The following is an 18,894-nucleotide window of genomic DNA, read 5'->3' as shown; positions in this document are numbered from 1 at the left end:
TAAAGGGACCCCTGACCATTAGGTCCAGTCGTGACCGACTCAGGTTGCGGCGCTCATCTCGCTTTATTGCCCGAGGGACCCAGCGTACAGCTTCCAGGTCACATGGCCAGCATGACTAAGCCGCTTCTGGCGAAACCAGAGCAGTGCACGGAATCACAGTTTACTTTCCCGCTGGAGCAGTACCTGTTTATCTATTTGCACTTTGACACGCTTTTGAACTGCTAGGTTGGCAGAAGCAGGGACCAAGCAATGGGAGCTCATCCCGTCGCGGGGATTCGAACCACCAACCTTCTGGTCAGCAAGCCCTAGGCTCTGTGGTTTAACCCACAGCGCCACCCGCGTCAGGTACATGAGGATCTCCTTAATTTCTTGAGATTTTTATGAACCAAGACAAGGTGTGTCTCATATGAAGCTTTTGCGCTGCATTTATAACAGTGGTCAGCAAACTTTTTCAGCAGGGGGGTGGTCCACTGTCCCTCAGTTCTTGTGTGGGGCCAGACTATATTTTGAAAAAAAATAAAATGAACAAATTTCTATGCCCCATAAATAACCCAGAGATGCATTTTAAATAAAAGCACATATTCTACTCATGTAAAAACACCAGGCACACTTCACAAATAACCCAGAGATGCATTTTAAATAAAAGCACATATTCTACTCATGTAAAAACACCAGGCAGGCCCCACAAATAACCCAGAGATGCATTTTAAATAAAAGCACACATTCTACTCATGTAAAAACATGCTGATTCCTGAACCGTCCGTGGGCCGGATTTAGAAGGTAATTGGGCCGCATCCGGCCCCCGGGCCTTAGTTTGCATACCCATGATTTATACTCTGCCTTTCTCCAATGAAGCTTACAGAGCTCATGTCCACAGGACTTCCCAGTAAGCCTTAACCTTACTGCAAGACCACCACATATTTACATTCTCTTTACATTTCCAACACTTATTTGATTTGGATTTATACATTTTTGCCAGTTTACTCAGTGTTCAGAGAAAGCACCCTAACTTTCTAGCAGGTCTTATAGAAGCTTAAGGAGCTCAAAGCACACATTCACTCGCTCGCTTCCTTTCCGAGAAAACAAGAACCGAGTCACGCAGGCCAGAAGTCACTGCACTGTACAACTTCTCTTTCCTAACTGGTCAAAGGGATCAACTCTCACCTTTGTGACCCACGTTTCTGTTCCTTAAGCCACATTCCATCATTTCCAGCACTTTCAACAAACTCTCAAATGTTCCAATCTTATTGGAACTCCTGCAAATGGCAACCCCAAAATTATACAAGGTACTTACAGATCTAGAAGATGCACAATGAAGGAACTATTGATGTGAAGATAAATTTCCAATGTAGACCTCTTTTGGATATGTGACCTGTCCTATGCCTACTGCCGTTTATAGCATGATTAATGAAAAATCAACTGTGCAAAAGCACAGGAGCTATTTTTTCAATCAGCCCCAAATGCACATCCTTTGGTCCAGCGGTGACATCAGTGTTTATGAAGTTTTGGAGTCCTCACATTTAAGCTACCACAACTTCAAATTTATTTGGGCTGCTCAGACATTATGTTAAGTGCCCCTGCAGAGTTCTTCTTGTAACACAAACACGGAGAAGTTAAACTTTTGAGATCCTAGAAGTGTTCCTTGGCGATCACAAATATTGCTGCATATGAGATCTGTGAGCGGTTAGGTGGCTCAAAATGCAGCTCGGGGCAAAACTGAGTCCTTTGTATAGCATTTGTAGTGATCTCTGTTGTGAGAAAGTGGTTAGGCGATTCTGGCTCTCATGTAGACATTCTAAGGGGCCAAATGCATGACAAAAGTATCACTTGAGAAAGGAAGTTTATTTCAAGCTTCTAAGGGGGTATTACAAACCATAGATAATAAAAAACATTAGAAACTATTCCAAAATTGGTTGTAGCTTTAAAATAAAAATCCAAGCAGGTTTTACAATGAAGAACGCTATTCAATGAAATTGTTTAAAAAGACTTTAAAAGTATTGGCTTTGCCATCTTTGCTAACCCATTTTAAAAAAAAGAAGCTGGGCATAAATATTTCGTGCATTCATATGCATTATTTGGTGTTGCATATTATATATCTCGGTACAGCATTTAAGTTATCACTGAAGAGTCCACCGCAGTGCACTTATAAATAGTGTAGTCATTATAAATCACATTGAAAACATACTTGCCATTTCCATTGTTACAAATTCAGTATTCCAGTGAACATAGAAATAAAGTAGCTACAACAATCAATAGTTTTACTTTATTTTTTAATATAAAAGTTATTACTCGAAACCCACCCTATCATTTTCCTTCCCTAAATGTAATGCTTTAATTCTTTGAAATAAAAATAAAGTACTAATTCTATATACATCACATGTACCATACAAAAATGTATCCAAAGTTTCTATTGCTACCAAAGTGTTCTAAAATTAAAAGTTACAGAAATCCCCTTTAAAAGAAAGATTACAAGTTACAAAAAAGGTCAAATGACACACAACCCATCAAGTTATTTTGTACAACCATTTCCAAGACAGCTTTTTCTCCCAAAGCAAATTGTCTTATGTGCCTATATAAAAATGTATATCAATATACTTTCTCATTTATTTCTCTTTATAAAGCAAAGTAATACATTTTCTACAATAAATATAACACAGGGAGGCACATAAAATCCAGGGGAGATAGATGAGATATGGTTTGCAAGAAATAATATACTCACAGGCTTTAAGCCGGTTGTGTGTAAAACACAAATAATTTCTAAAGTGATATTTTGGGCAACAATGGAGTGTTTTTGGTGATTTTTCAAGTGATGTACATAGCATAATTTTTTTTTACTTCTGTTGTCTTTCTCACAAAGTACCCTCCAAAATAATGTAATTTCTTCTCTTAAAATACACATTTGCTGTTGTAAATTTACATCTTAACTATGTGGTACTTTGTGCAAAGATTAATTGATTTATGCAAAATCAAACATTCAGAGGTCTTGTTAAAAAGCTACAGATCACATACAAGTTTCATAAGCAGCACCATATCATAATATATGATTTAGCCAAATCTATCTGATGTTATTTACTTCAAGAAACACCTAGCACCTTAAGCTGGAAGGTGGCGCTGAAGTTTTTTTTTTTAATTAAAAAAAAATGCGGAAAGAAATGGAAATGACAATCTATCCCTTTCCCAGCCAAAATAAAAGAAATAAAAAGGTACATCTAAAATCAGAATAAGTTAAGAGTTGAATATACATATATGTACACTTTATGAACACTATGAACAAGATATTTTAGTGGAAAAATCCTCCAAACAGCAACACAATGATAAAAAAAAATCTTTAAATCAATATGGCAATGGTGATTCAGAGGATCTGCTGCAGAACCCTGCCACTGGATCAATGATTACGAAGTTGTATCTTCAATACATTCTTGTAGACGAAGAAGTTAATTTGTAGATCTCTATACAGGGTGGTTTTTTGTGTGCCTTGGCTGCACCTATGTTAGTCAATATCACTGAAGTCACTGACTGGTTCTCCGTGGACTCTACTGAGATGGTTCATAGCACGATCAAAAGCAACCCTTACGGCTTTGCGAATACTTGAGTTCCGACCTTCCATCATTTTTAACTTGTCTATTGTTTCATCAATCCCAAGTGGAATCATTTTGGATTTTGGAAGCCATTGCCTGGAAGAGGATAAGTCAACATCTCAGATACTTATCACTATTTTGGAAAATTAAAAAATACCCTGGTTCTCATGCAATTTTTGTTTTGTTTTAAGTCCTCCTTTCCACTCGAAACAATGCTCACAGCCGTCTACAACAGACAATTAAAACCAACTTCCATTAAAAATTGCAAGGATAACTGTTGGAAATAAAAGAAACCTACACTTACAGATTACCAGTAATCGGAATAATGAAAAGCTAAAAATGCATGGTGGAACAAAAATGTTTGAGTCCAATGTTTAAAACCATACATTACCACCAGCCCCAAGTGGTCTTCAAACAGGGAAGTAAACCAAAATTTCATATTGTCTCATAATGGACAAATTCTCTAAGGAAGTGGTTTTAAAACTGTGGTCCATGGAAAAGATGTGCAGCAGTCAAGAACATGAGTATTAGGCCTGCACTTTATTTTTCAGACAACCAAGGCCATTTCAATGAGGACCATATTATCAAGCAGGCTAACAAAATTACTTTTAAAAAACATGGCATTTGTATGAGATGGCAGTTTCATCATTTCTCAGCTGAAGGTGTAAATACACAATCAGGATGGATACTGAACAGGATCAGAGGCTAACAATGACAAACATTACAACAGAGTCTGCAGAGGATAAATTCATATGCAACGTTAAGCCAAGTTATGGCTACATGTGAATGATAGAGGCAGCTCTGCTACTCCTGCCACATGGTTGTTAATAATAATAATAATAATAATAATAATAATAATTTATACCGCACCATCCGGCTGGGTTTCCCCAGCCACTCTGGGTGGCTCCCAACAGGATATTAAAAACACAATAAAACATCAAACATTAAAAACTTCCCTAAACAGGGCTGCCTTCAGATGTCTTCTAAAAGTCAGTTGTTTATTTCCTTGACATCTGGTGGAAGGGCGTTCCACACGGCAGGCGCCACTACCGAGAAGGTTCCCTGTAACCTCACTTCTCGCAGTGAGGGAACCACCAGAAAGCCCTCGGAGCTGGACCTCAGTGTCCAGGCTGAACGATGGGGGTGGAGACGCTCCTTCAGGTATACTGGACCGAGGCTGTTTTGGGCTTTAAAGGTCAGCACCAACACTTTGAATTGTGCTTGGAAACGTACTGGGAGGCAATATAGATTTTTCAAGACCGGTGTTATACGGTCTTGGTGGCCACTCCCAGTCACCAGTCTAGCTGCCGCATTCTGGATTAGTTGTAGTTTCCAGGTCACCTTCAAAGGTACCCCCATGTAGAATGCATTGCAGCAGTCCAAGCGGGAGATAACTAGAGCATGCACCACTCTGGCAAGACAGTTTGTGGGGAGGTAGGGTCTCAGCTTGCGTACCAGATGTAGTGTTACATCTGAACCCGAGCTTGTGGTTTATCTGTCCCAGATATGCCATGACTGGTAAAGCAATGAAATGAACCTTGGCCACAGGACATGCTTTGCTTGGAGGGACAAAAGCCCAGATAACACTAAGTCAAACTATGGCTTTAACTCACAGCAGGACCAGAGCAAAATGGTTCCAATTTTCACTCAATGCACTCAGTGTGTACTTGTTCAAACATGGCTTGGCATTGTGGTATGTGCAAATAAGGCCTGGACTGGACATCACAATAAATCATAGTTCATCATGGCAGGAACGTGCCTGCACAAATCTTGTGCTTGCATGCTCCCAATTTTCCTCTGGTGTTGCTATTGAGAAGTTCTGAAGCTTTCAATTCAGTTTCTGGTTCACTGTAGCTGATCATTACAACTGAACCTGAAAAAACCATGGTTACTCTTAAGTATGGTTTAAAACAAGCCAACTTCAAACCATGAATCATGAAGGTGGCTCGTTTCAAATAAAGTTCAAGTTAAGCTTCGCTTTTGCGCTGGAAGAGAGAAAGGGGAAGCCTTTAAGCCCAAGGCTAGCACAGCCTTATTCCTTTCAAAATAAACTATGGTTTATCATGATGTCTAAAAACAGTTGCTATAGGAGGGATCAGGTTTTTCAGAAGCTAGAGCTTTTATGCTTCCTAAAATTATTTGGATCACGCAAGTAACGTTTTTCTCTCCTTCTGCAAAATTCCATTTCTGAGCAAATAAGGAGCTGTGGAACCCAATTTATCACATTTTCAGCTGCCCTTACAGTTAAAACATACAGGACTTTTTCATTTGAGAAAGAAGTTTACATACCAGCTCCTTTTATTGTCAAAAAATAAAACCAAGAAAAGCTTCTCATCCGATTTGGTCTGCATTTGTTCTCCAATTTTCAACACATCAAGGGGTGGCACTGGTATTGTAACACCATTGTGATGACCAGCAACACGAGGCATTTTAGGGTCAATTATCTATAAAATGGAGGAGAAAGGATAATAATTTAGTAACTGTTCTTAAAGATTTTATTGTATATTAGGCAGCTATCTACTAACACAAATCTCAAACCAATGTACACAACATTAAACTCAATTCACAGGAGTCACGCTCTTAATAATGTGGTAACTTCCCATTCAGTTCCCACATGATGAAGCCCCAGGCTGCTACAGCAAGGATAACTAACTTGTGGTCCTCCAGTGGTTGCTCAATTCCAGCCAGCCTAATCAACAATCAGGGTTGATGCGAGTTTGAATCCAGCTATCTCTGAAGGACCACAGGCGAGCCAGCCCTGTGCTACAGTAACCTCTTTGAAATAACCAACTATTTACCCATTAAGCACACTTTGGTATCCAATACTTAAGACTTTAATTTGTTAGACATTGTGGTTATTATGGTTATTTATTAAATTCATATACCACCCTTTAACCAAAGATCACAGGCCATTTCATAGCATAACACTGCAGAATGGAAACACAAAATACATACAACAACCACCATCACCAATAACTTCCCCTCATAAACAAAACTGAAAGTCCAGATTGTTTAATTAGTCAAAGGCCTGGTTATAGAGGAACATTTTTGCCTGGAGCCTAAAGATATGTAGCGAAGGCACCAGGAGAGCCTCTCTGGAGAGAGCATTCCACAGAGAGCCATGGCAGAAAAGGCCCATTTCCGTGTTGCCACCCTCTAGACCTCTTGTGGAGGAAGCACATGAAGAAGGACCTTGGATGATGATTTGAAGGCCTGGTTCAGACCTTCAGGTAAAAAATAAAAAGGTAAAGGACCCCTGGTCCAGTCAAAGGCGACTATGGGGTGTGGCACTCTTCTTGCTTTTCAGGCCGAGGTAGCGGGCGTTTGTCCACAGACAGCTTTCCGGGTCATGTGGCCAGCATGACTAAACCGCTTCTGGCACAACGGAACACCATGATGGAAACCAGAGTGCATGGAAACACCGTTTACCTTCCTGCCACAGGGGTAGCTACTTATCTACTTGCACTGGTGTGCTTTTGAACTCCTAGGTTGGCAGAAGCTGGGACAGAGCAACTGGAGCTCACCCCTTTGTGCAGATTCGAACCACCAACCTTCTGATCGGCAAGCCCAAGAGGCTCAGTGGTTTGGACCACAGAGCAGTACTGAGCCATTTAAGGCTTTATAGATCCAAACCAGAACTTTGAATTGGGCCTGGCAACTAATTGAGCAATGTGGCCACCATTTTCTACACCAGCTGAAGTTTCCAAACCACCTTCAGAAGCAGCCACATGTTCAATGCATTGTATTAATCTACACTGGAGATTGCCAAAGCACAGGCAGCAGAAGCAAAGCTATCCCTGTCCAGATAGGGGCACAGCTGGGCCACCAGTCAAAGCTGAGGGAAGGAACTCTGTACCACCGAGGCCACCTGAGCCTCAAGTGACAGCAATGGATCCAGGAGTACCCCCAAGCTATGTACCCACTCCTTCAGCGGGAATGTGACCCCGTCAAGAGCAGGCAACTTCCCATGCATTCACTCTAGGGAACCACCCATTAACAGTGGCTTAGTCTTATCTGGATTGAGCTCCAGTTTGTTGGCTCTCATCCAGTCCCATTACCAGGCAAGACACTGGTCCAGCACTTCAACTGCCTCACCTGCAGATGCAAAGGAGAAGTAGAGCTGTGTGTCATCAGCATATTGCTGACAACATAGTCCCAAATTGTGGATAGCCCAACTCGGTGGTTTCATGTCAAACAGCATGGGGGATAAAACTGAACCCACATTGACGACTCCACAGAGCTGAAGACCACTCCCCAAGCATCACTCTCTTGGAAACGGCTAAGGAAGACCAAGCAGTGCTGCCCACCCCTAACTCGGACAGCCGCTCCAGAAGGATACCGTGATTGATGGTATCAAAAGCCTCTGAGAAGTCAATGAGAAGTAACGGGAACGCATTCCCCACTCTCCCGACAGAGGTCATCATAAGGTCATCATAAAAGGAGACCAAAACCATTTTTGTACCAAAACCAGGCATAAACTCTTACTGAAATGGATCTATTAAGATTTCCATTATCAATTTATTCCAACTTGGTACAGAAAACCAGGTTTGCTTCTTGTTGTTGTTGTTTAAGAACGTATTGGAGAGTTGACATCTCCAAACATGGATATGAAGGGACATATATATATATATATATATATATATACACACACACACACACACACACAAGTTGGAATAAATTAATGGGAAACTAACTAATGGGTATTACGTCCAAAATTGGGCTAACATGACACTTACATGGAAACTGACTCTGAAAGCGTCAGAATATGACAACTACCACTTGCCATTTCATGAACTCTGATGCACCCACAATAAATTGTGCAACTGGCATAAAAAAAGGTATGTTACTTCTAGTCACCTCTAATATAAATGACAAATAACTCACCAGTGCTGGATAGGAAGGATACCCACTGCATTTGGCCCACACAACTTTTAGAGGCTCAAGGACAGAATTGGAAGCATCCGTTGAAATCCACATGCTGCTGTGCCCAACTTCTAAAGGGTAAAAGAGAGAAAAGAGAGAGTAAATCACTAACGGCCACAGTTGATGCAATGGTTGACACACTGAAAAGGTAAACTTTGTGTGTGCCCTTTGAGTAGGGCATTTGCATGAAGCAGCTCCTATGTTGTTTGGGCAATTTTAACCAGCTGTTAATCTTTGCTCTTCTACTTGCTCAAGCCTTTGGTGTGGTGAAAACCAGTCCATACCACATAGGTTTCGGAACAAAACATTCCATGCAGAAAAGCGGCTACGTTGTCAACATCAAGGTTGGAGGTGGCTCAATATATTGTTACACATTGTTCATTGGCTGACTGGGAGAACAGAGTAACATACTGACCAGTTTAACCAGTTAATATTATGCATGTGAAAGCCACAGATACGTTGAGCTAAGAGAATTTGTTGGCCGTGGCCTTTTAAGACTCTCGAGTGATCATTTCCACAAACTGAAACTGGCAGTCCTGTGATTCTGTTCTCCTGTTATTTAGTGTAGATTTGAAGAAGAAAAATCAAACAGTAAGTCAACTAACTTTTAGTCACAGTAGACCCACTGAAATTAAGTTTGAGCCATGAACTTCAATGGGTCGACTCTGAGTAAAGGTTAGTTGAATAATGATGATGCTTTTGACTAGGAAACTCTTTTAGCCTGTTCACAAGAATCAGCATTCCTGCAAAGGATAGTAATTAGTTTTACATGGCATGGAAACAAGTAGGACTGAAATAATTGATCACATTAGTTATAAGGCCACAGTCATGGTCCCACGTTAAGCCAGTTGACTCACATTCTGGAACTATAATAAGGAATCTGGAAGTGGGGATGCAAGTTCTATGGCTTGATTTGGAACTTCACAGGGTAGAAGAGTTAGGTCCATACTGAATTTGAGGTAGAAATGCTATAAAACGACTTGTTTTGAATGAGAAAAATGTTTGATGAGTGACTAGCACTTTTAAACCATTTTCCCCCCTTCCCAAAGACATTGATGGTTTGGTTTTATTTATGTACGGCATTTATTCCCCAACCCTTTTGCCAAAAAGACTCTTAAGAGCAGCTTACAAAAAATTATAATTAGATGGTCCTTGCCCTCAGACTTGCAATTAAGAAAAAGGAGAGTGGGAGTGGGTGGACTTTTTGGAAAGATTTTTGTTTTTACTGCATCTTTTGCAAAACTTTTTATTGCAATAGATCAAGGTGAATGTCTAACTCGTGCCATTACCCAGGAGTTGTTTAAAAAAAACCAAAAACATTTTCTGGTCCAAAGTTTGCCTAAGCTCCCATGAATGAGGAAATTTATGCACGTGCTCAGTATGAACCGGCGCTGCCCAGCAACAGTTTGAAAGGCAGCCCATTTTACGAGTCAGAGAAGTTTGCAAGTAAGAAAGGTCCTTCCACCACCCTGCCATTCTGTGCACACAGCAAACCCAATGTTCAAGAGAAAATCAATACGAAGTGTGAGTGAAATTTGGTCAATTATACCCTACCTCAGGTACATTCTGTATGCCAGATTCCACATTGACACAACACATGGTTTTAATTTTCCAAAAGAATAGTTTATAAAGTGAACCAATGTAGGGTAAGGGTTAGTTTGGTGGATAAGGAATCCTCATCAGCCATGAGGGCTAAGGTACCACAGGGTTTTTGCGAGGATGAAATGGAAGAGGCAGAACTATGTACAATACCTCAAGCTCCTTGGAGGAAAGGAAGCATAGAAAATTATTTCAAGTTTATACGATGGAACCTTGGTTCTCGAACGCCTTGGTACTCAAACATTTCAGCTCCCAAACGCCAAAAACCGAGAAGTAAGTGTTCCAGTTTTAAAATGTTTTTCGGAAGCCAAACGTCCGATGTGGCTTTCAGCTATTGTTTCTTGGGTGCCAGTGCCAATCAGAAGCCACGCCTTGGCTTTTGAACATTTCGGAAGTCAAAAGGACTTCCAGAACAGATTATGTTCAAGAACCAAGGTACCACTGTAATTTTAAATTACCAATACACAGTTCCGCTTTCCACTGCTGTAACTAGAAATGGATGCAGATGTGTGTTGTGTTTTAATCGTATCAAATGACTAGACTTCTCGACAACTCAGTTTCCCACAGGCTCTTCAGGAGCATCTCAGCTAAGTCTAACAGACTTGAGGCACTTACAGACTGAACTCCAGAAAAGCTGAAATATGGTTCAGGTATAATGATGGTATAAGTTTATGCCCAGGATCTCGTTCCACACAGTGTTGTGAATTATACATACAGTTTCTGAGCAGGTAATTTATTAAGAGGCCCCAGCACTCAAATACAGTACCATACCTATAAACAGAAGTTTAAAACCGACAATGGCCATTTTGTGGCGGAAGGCAAACCCTGGTTGTGTGTGTCTGTGTGCGTGTCAACTCCTCCTCCTCCCCTCTTAAACAGTCCCTTCCAACTCTTATCATTTGTGCCAGTTGTGTAGTTGTAACATGGAAGGGTAACTTCAGTTGCATGTTAGCTTCAGATGCATAGACCCCACATGTCTATTCCAGTGAACAGACAAATCTGTGAGTTAGGCTGATCCCTCTGCAATGGAAAGCCTTTGAGGAGAGAGGTTATTACCCCTCAAGTGCTATCTATACCAGGTCGCTCAACCTTTGCTACTGTGTCCTTTCTTCTAGCAGATCAAGATAATCGGGTGACAGCAAAAAATTTAGCAGGGGCAATTAGAATAAGATCTATTATTTGATCATTGATGTAAACCTCCAGAATGTATTTTGTATAGTTAAGTTTTTACCTCTATCTTCAGTACACTGTATTTTATTTTATTGCTACGGCTAGTGGCTGATGCAAATAAAGGTTCTTCTGATTCTGAACTGCAAGCCATTCTGCTCCAAGGTGGCGGCGAAGCTTGAACTAACCACAGCATGGATCCCGTACCATACTGCCTCAATAATGTGTCTTGTTCTCAGCTGCGATTTCCTGGCATTTTGGAGCAGAGTCAACATGGAAAGCCCTGAACACAACATGCAAACTAAGAGTTCTTTGTTAATTGAATTTATTTGCTTAGTGACACCAGTGTGTTAAGGCAATATATAGAACAGGGAAAATATAGTGCTCAAAGGGCTTACAGTTTATATTAGATGGACAAAAGAAGTAACGAGGGCGTGAACAAGAGACAACACAGCTGAGGGAAAGCAGATGAGGTGAAGTGAGGCTGGTGCAGGAAAGGCAATGCTAACAAGGCCTCGAGGTGGAGATGTGCTAAAGGGAATGGTTAAATAGTCATAAGGGACCAACTGCTATAATCACAAAGAGCAGAACACAAGACAAGACAAGGAAAGAGGAGTTTAAAGGTGTAACGGGTGTTCAAAGCAGATCAATTTTAACGATGAATTTAGAAAAGGGTGCATAGGAGGGAAATATGGATGGGAGAAGGTTTGTGTTTGTTATGTTCAACCTCAAAATGTCTGAGGCAGAGGAAGTAAGAGATTGATTAGAAGGAGGCACATTGGGGGCAAGTTGGAAAACCTAACGGGTATCATCAAGAGGTAGACACAAATAGGCAAAGTCTCACATTCATCTAGCCACAGAGTAAGATGTCATGGGAAGGCATCACCCTTCATTTCTAGAGAGCAGGCAGGAAGAAACGCCAGATATTTTTTATAAACACATAGCGTAAATATATCAGTTACCAGCCGCAATTCTTGCTGCTTTTGCGTAGTTTCCATTTTCAATGCATGATATCAACTCACTTCGGTCTTCTAACGTGTGTCTTCGTATAAGCGCTGGTTTGCCTTTCCCACATTTTGGCAGACTAAAACTAGAAACATTTGAAGTGTCAGAAAACATAACAACAACAATAACAATAGCTTGCAGAAACACGTGAATTGTTATACTTCTTTACAAGGTTTCATGGACATGGCCATTTATATGCCAGAAGTCTCTCACCCCAGTAATTAATATTACTGTTGGGCTGCCCACTTCTGAAATCCAGTGAAGATTCTTGCTTGAGGAAGGGAAATGGGGATTTTTACCACTCCCCTCACTTTTCCAGAGGGTCCTGCAACCCTCCAGAGAATATTTTCAAGAGGCGCAGGGCAAATGACAAACTGGAGTACCTCTGCTTATGGGAAGTCTAGATTCAAATAATTATATTTTGAACATACTTTAACTTTGGGCTAATAACACCACATTTTTTTACCTTGAATTACACAACAGGCTGTTACTTGAGGATATACTAGACTCTGATGCACAACGGCGACGAGGTTCAACTTTTCTCCCTGGAGTATCATTTAACTCCGACTCTTTACTGCCATCTCCAAAACCATTTGAAAGACCTGGCAGGTTAACAAAAGAAAAATACACATAATGTGGAAGTGGATTGTATTTTCATACATGTTTCAATATATACTTATGTGCATGTTTTAGTACCTCTGTTAATAGAGCTGTAACATGTGCAAGAAGAATGAGATTAAACATTAAATAGTTAAGTGAAACATGCAGAAAGTGTAGACATCAGTGAAGATAGAGGAGGTAAAATCAAGGGACTGATACTTATTGCAAGATATATCAAACTGTGCCGCTTCTAAAGCAATGCATGCAGAACGAAGTCTAGGCAAACATACAAAAGACAGGTCTACATTTTCATTAAATATCTAAAAATTAAAAGACTGTGAGTTAATGCAGTACTTAAAGCATCTGAGTTGCAAGTGACAGCAAACTCATTCTATTTCTCAAATCGTCAGAAGAAAATGGAGAATGGCTGTCTCCAACCTCCCAGCAGCGTAAGGACCAGTCTGGTATCAAATAGGCGACTGCTAACTTTCAATAGAGCTCTAGAAAATGCTAACACTGTCTGCACATATTCAGTTTAGGATTCAGAACCTATGTACAGAAGCCTAATACAGCACTAAACTAGTCTAAAAGTCCACAACCCAAACAGCTTATCTGCCAACTTTGAAATTTGATCTTCTCTTATTTTAGAAACAGGAATGGTAGTGTCTCATATCGTAATAATAAATAAAACTGAAAGATGCTTCAATTGACCATGAATGAAAATTGCATGTAAGATTCAACAGATGCATAAAATACGTTGAGGACACGCAGGTGACTCGCAACTTGCGTACATTTTTACACTGCTGAAAACTGATTGGTTGAAATCCCATAAATTAAGAGCATGGAAGGCAGAGAGCTTTTTGTGCAGGGTTTTCCCAGGGCAAAAAAGAGCTTTTAAGCTCTCTGCCTGGCTCTGGGAGCCTCTTGCGAGATCTCAGAAGACGCCTGTGAGCCCAGTAAGCAAGTCTGAGAGCTTAAAAGCTCTCTGCCTCGCTTGGGGGGGGGGGGGATAAGATCTGCTTAGCACACCAGCTGCAGAGGGTAAGATGGCTTGTATGGAGGCATGATTCCGCCAGTATACAAACACTTGTGAACACAGCAACTCTAAAATTATGTTTCCTTGGGGTGTTTTAAATAACATGTTTCCAATCTTTCATTTTTCAAAAAAAAAGAAGAAAAAAAAAAGAAAAGAAACCTGCTCTAAGAAAGAACTTTTCCTAAAACTGGTACCGTGTGATGAACAAGTCAGACACTAGTCGATCCAACAAGATATGAACCTGTGGCAATACAAGCTGAAGACAACCAACTGCAATACAGAATGCAAGCAAATTGACATTACAATTTCCCTATACCCACATACGCTCCTTCTTGTTCAGTTAGTCATTCTGCCTTTTTACACCAGAATATACCGGGTACAGAGAAATCAAAATGAGAAGCAGTCAACAATAGTTTGTGTCGTATCAGCTTTGAAGGTTTCATGAAGCTTCCTTGTTTCATGGTGCATAGGCAAAGATTACTGCATTACTGACATTGTGCACAAATCTTACTGAAAAACTACTGTTAGAAAGAGCAGTTATAGGGCTGAAGCCCCACGCAGGTAAGATCTTCATCCTTTTCCAAAACAGGACAACATGAATTGGGGGGAGGAATGCTAAATATAAGCTAAATGTAAATGCAATAATATTTGCAAAGTGAATATTTTCAAGTAGTATGTACACACAGCAGGGCTTGAAAGGGCCAGCTTCATTATTTCTAAGAGACCAGAGGATCAAATGCTTAGAATTGAAACCAGTGTAATACTGCGTGCTGATCTGTTTTGTGAGCCAAACAGCAAAATATTGCAGGCAAACTGGAAAGACAATTTAAAACTTTTGTACACAGACTTCTATATGAGCAGTTCAAGCACAGAAGTTCAAATACCATATCCAACCGAAGTCCATTCCTTACATCCCCAAACTATTCCACAACTAGTGCTAATAAATTGCAGAAATATGTGTAAAACATACAGGGCTAGTTCAAGAATGACACAAAAATGTAGTTTAGCATTACAAAAATGAGCTGCAGCATGTCTTGCAGATGTAAGCTAAACTATAGTTAATATTATTATTTTTTTAAAGAGCTTCCAGACTTCTCTTAGCCACTCTAGTAGAGAAAGGCAAGGGGGAAGCACTCCAAGGTTTGTTTGTGTAATGCTAAACCATAATTCACCATTAAATCCAAACACACCCATAGAAGTATACAAAAACATAAATGATAATTTAGCAATAACAGGGTGGAATCTACACGTATATAAAAATGCTGTGAAAATGCTTTTCTTTAAAAAAAAAGTTTTTGAAAAATATATTGAATTTGCCATAGCTCACCACTGTCATCTAGCGCCACATTTGTATATTTCACTTTACAACACACACCAAACGTTTTATTTGCAGCAGTATAGCTGAGTCCCAGGTGTTGCCAGAAACAGATACAGTCGCATAAAACATTTTGGCTTGGCCTAACACAAACAATTAACCAAAAATAGAGAGTAACGAGGAAGAAGCACTTGGTAGTCGGATACTATCAATATCTCAAGCAATTTTAGAGACTCTGTTGGAGCAATGGTAAAATAGTGAATCTGTTTTCATTTTCTTCTGCATTTGAGATGCTCTGTCAGATCCACACTGAAGTTTTCTGGAACCATTAGTACTCCATGGGAAGTTAACAGACCTTTACAATGATCTTTCTGTGTTTCTAAGTTTTCATTAGTTGTCCAAGCAACATTTCCCTAAGAACACACCATTCTTTGCTACAGCTATTTTGAGTACATTAAGAAGAAAAGCCATGTTAGTCTGTTTCAACAGGGAAGAGTGTGGCATTCTAGATGTTAACCACCTATGAAATGTCATTGTTCATAGTCCATTTCAGATCCTTTGCGCTTCTGATGAACAAGCTCTTGCCTACTCCAGCTCATACTGCAAGAAGCTAGTTAAGGGCAACAGAACACTTTACAATAGTAAAGAACTATTTGACTACTATTGATGAAGATATTCTATGTAACAACATGTACTTAAGATTTTCATACTGTGGAAAGAAAACCTTCCTTGCAAAAAATATTATTTTTAATAGGTGAAGAGAGAGCGAGCCTAGGGCTTGCCGATCAGAAGGTCGGCGGTTCAAATCTCCGCGACGGGGTGAGCTCCCGTTGCTCGGTCCCAGCTCCTGCCCACCTAGCAGTTCGAAAGCACGCAGTGCAAGTAAATGGGTACTGCTCCAGCGGGAAGGTAAACAGTGTTTCCGTGCGCTGCTCTGGTTCGCCAGAAGCAGCTTAGTCATGCTGGCCACATGACCCGGAAGTTGTACTCCGGCTCCCTCGACCAGTAAAGCGAGATGAGCGCCGCAACCCCAGAGTTGTCCACAACTGGACCTAATAGTCAGGGATCCCTTTACCTTTTACTTGAGTGTAAGTTGAAGCAGATATGCAACTGTCACAGTAGAAGCTACAACTACAACTACTCCTTGCTGTAACACAACTAACCATTTCATGGAAACACAGGATACACAAAACAATTTTAAAAATCATTATCTTGGAACTGAAGTTATACCCAATCTGTAAATATGGAGTCAAACTTATTATGTCAAGAGTGTTTAAACTTTATGTAAAAAAGAAGCAGACCCGTGTCTACCAGATAAGAATTCTCGACTGGACTCTGAAAAAAGTCAATGCAGTAGAAAGCAATCAGTTATGAAGAAACAGAAGAAAAAGGGAAGGATTTTTTTTAAAAAATGAGGAATACTAAAAGTTTGGAAAGTAAACATAAGATACTGCATTTAGGAATTCAAAATCCCTCTGGCTTAGGAAGTTAGAAAACCCTTGCCTAATTCCCTCTCTGTATAACGCAGGATTGGGTTTTCTGATCTAGGCGGTAATTGAGGGTGTCGGATGGCAAGTATTTTCAATAATCCATGAATGGCACCACTATATAGACCCTTTTTGCTGACCAGTGCTAGTGCAAAATCATGTTCAATTCCTATAGAGCCCTGTATTTTCTGCAACAAAATAAAGATGGAGAGAAATGTAGTTATTATATTTGGTGAATGTATTATGGCGTCTATATCCTGGCCAAGGGAAGATTAGATTGGCTTGCAGAGGAATGGCGATGGAAAGGAACATTCTTAACCAATCAACCCACAAGGAGCACGTTTGAGGTAAGACTTCTGGGGATTGGTAAAACTGCGACCAATTTATGTCACATTAGATTGCAACATACAACTTCATAACTTACGGAGATGGGGAAATATACTGAATGAAGAGCATAGGTTCATATATATCAAAGACTTCCTCCAACAGGGTTCAAGATATTGATTTTGTTTTAAGGATGGCTGGTGTCTCCAACATGATCCAAAATAATTACTTGAAATGTAATTGTCTTTCTGCGTTCCAAAATGATCATTACATTGAATTCCAGTCCGTGTTCAGGATAATAGAAAATAATTAGGATCCAAATAGATAAATACTCAGCATATTAGTTAATATGAGAACCTGGAAGACAGTGAAAAAGCCATTTAGTCTCACTGAAAGGGAAAAGAGCTTTAATTAAATAAGCCCTCCTCCCAGCAGTATCCAGAGCAAGATTAGCAAAAACTTTGCAAACTATCAATGTCTTCTACTAGTCATATTTAATGTAATATCTGACAGTGGAAGACTGAAATATTCTCCACTTTGAATCAACTGCTCTGAAAGATGTAGCAGCAGAGAGCTTAGGGGCATTTTTCAAAAGAGATACCAAGATACCAAGAACAGGGGCTGCATTTTTGCAGAAATTCATTCCAATGAAAGAAGATGACAGATTAATTTATCCACCTATTTCTATATTTGGGGCATCAGTACCTCTAAAGATGCTTCAACAGTACAGTAAGACATTAGCAGACGAAGCCCAAGGAAGTATCTTGCACATGTGAATTTAGAAGGTGTATTGTGAGTTAGCAGAAGCATGTGCTAAGGGTCACAAGAGGCTACTGAATTGGTTTTCAGCACACATAATTTTTTTAAAAGGGAATCGTAGGCTTAGGGTGAAGGAACTACTAAATTGTTTATTCCAAATTTTGCTTTTACCATGTACAATAGTTAACTAGTTCAAAGAAAACAATATACGCTGCAGTTAATTGCTGGATCCTCAGCTACTGTTTCCAGCTACTGTCAATTGCTCCACAAATAAGAAAACAGACTAGAGGGCATCAAGTTCCACAATTTCAGAAGTAAACTGAGCTTATTCTTTCCAAAATACTCTCACAGCATTTCCTTAATAATTACACAACACACACAATTAAAGAAAGGATCTTACTTTTCCACATTAGAGATATAGCTATAGAATTGTCCTGCTTACATTTTCAGTAAAGTACTGGAAACATTATCATTTCAATATTTCTAACAAAAACCGGGTAAGATATTCTAGTATAGTTGATAGTCTATTAGTTTTTTCCTGCCAATTTTATACTTAAGTTAAACTTGAGTTTTGATCAACAGTCATGAGAACACTTAGAAAGAGCTTTTCCCCCCCTGCTAACAGATATCAAAGATTGCATGAACACTAGGGATCTACAAAGACAGCTTTACGGAAGTTTTCTTAATAAGGCCAGCAACAAGTCATTTGCATCCACAATATACATTAGAAGAGTCTTGTAAGATGATTATTTGAAATAGTGTTGACACTCTGAAACAGCTTTATTCGACAAAAAAATACTGCACTGTGCCATCCTTCTACTCAAAACACAACTGTATTTACAAAAGATCTATTTAAGTGCAAAGAAGAAACATTTGCCAATTAACTAATACTGCCTGAATATTTTATAGGTTTATGAAGCTGGTTTAAAAAGTTCTATATAAGAGAGATGGGACAGAAACACACACAAATTAAAAAAAAAAAAAAGCTTTACAGCATTTTCTTCTTCTTTCCCTCAGAAGGGAATATTCAGTTGATACCATCAGGGGAAAATTTATTTCTGGGTTAGGATTATAAACTCACCCCGCTTTCTAGATTTTGCA

General features: G+C 39.7%; 1 protein-coding gene across 4 annotated transcripts in view; it reads right to left on the bottom strand.

Moving 5' to 3' along the window:
• Nucleotides 1–1,823: 1,823 nt before the first annotated feature.
• Nucleotides 1,824–18,894, bottom strand: part of BRD1 (bromodomain containing 1) — a 41,443-nt gene continuing 24,372 nt past the window's right edge. For 2 of the 4 annotated variants that reach the window (XM_081023478.1, XM_081023479.1), the window contains exons 9-13: nucleotides 12,739–12,874; nucleotides 12,230–12,357; nucleotides 8,463–8,572; nucleotides 5,868–6,022; nucleotides 1,824–3,674 (exon numbers count right to left, since the gene is read on the bottom strand). In XM_081023478.1, the coding sequence (XP_080879604.1) occupies nucleotides 3,491–3,674; nucleotides 5,868–6,022; nucleotides 8,463–8,572; nucleotides 12,230–12,357; nucleotides 12,739–12,874 (713 nt within the window). In that variant the 3' untranslated portion in view covers nucleotides 1,824–3,490. Of the gene's footprint in view, nucleotides 3,675–5,867; nucleotides 6,023–8,462; nucleotides 8,573–11,331; nucleotides 11,517–12,229; nucleotides 12,358–12,738; nucleotides 12,875–18,894 lie in introns of those variants that run through there. The other 2 variants (XM_081023477.1, XR_013991149.1) reach the window with 2 other exon arrangements.

This window comes from Podarcis pityusensis (genome assembly GCF_964106645.2).
Source record: "Podarcis pityusensis genome assembly, chromosome: 10".
Taxonomy (NCBI): Eukaryota; Metazoa; Chordata; class Lepidosauria; order Squamata; family Lacertidae; genus Podarcis; species Podarcis pityusensis.
This window is presented reverse-complemented; position numbering and strand designations above follow the sequence as displayed.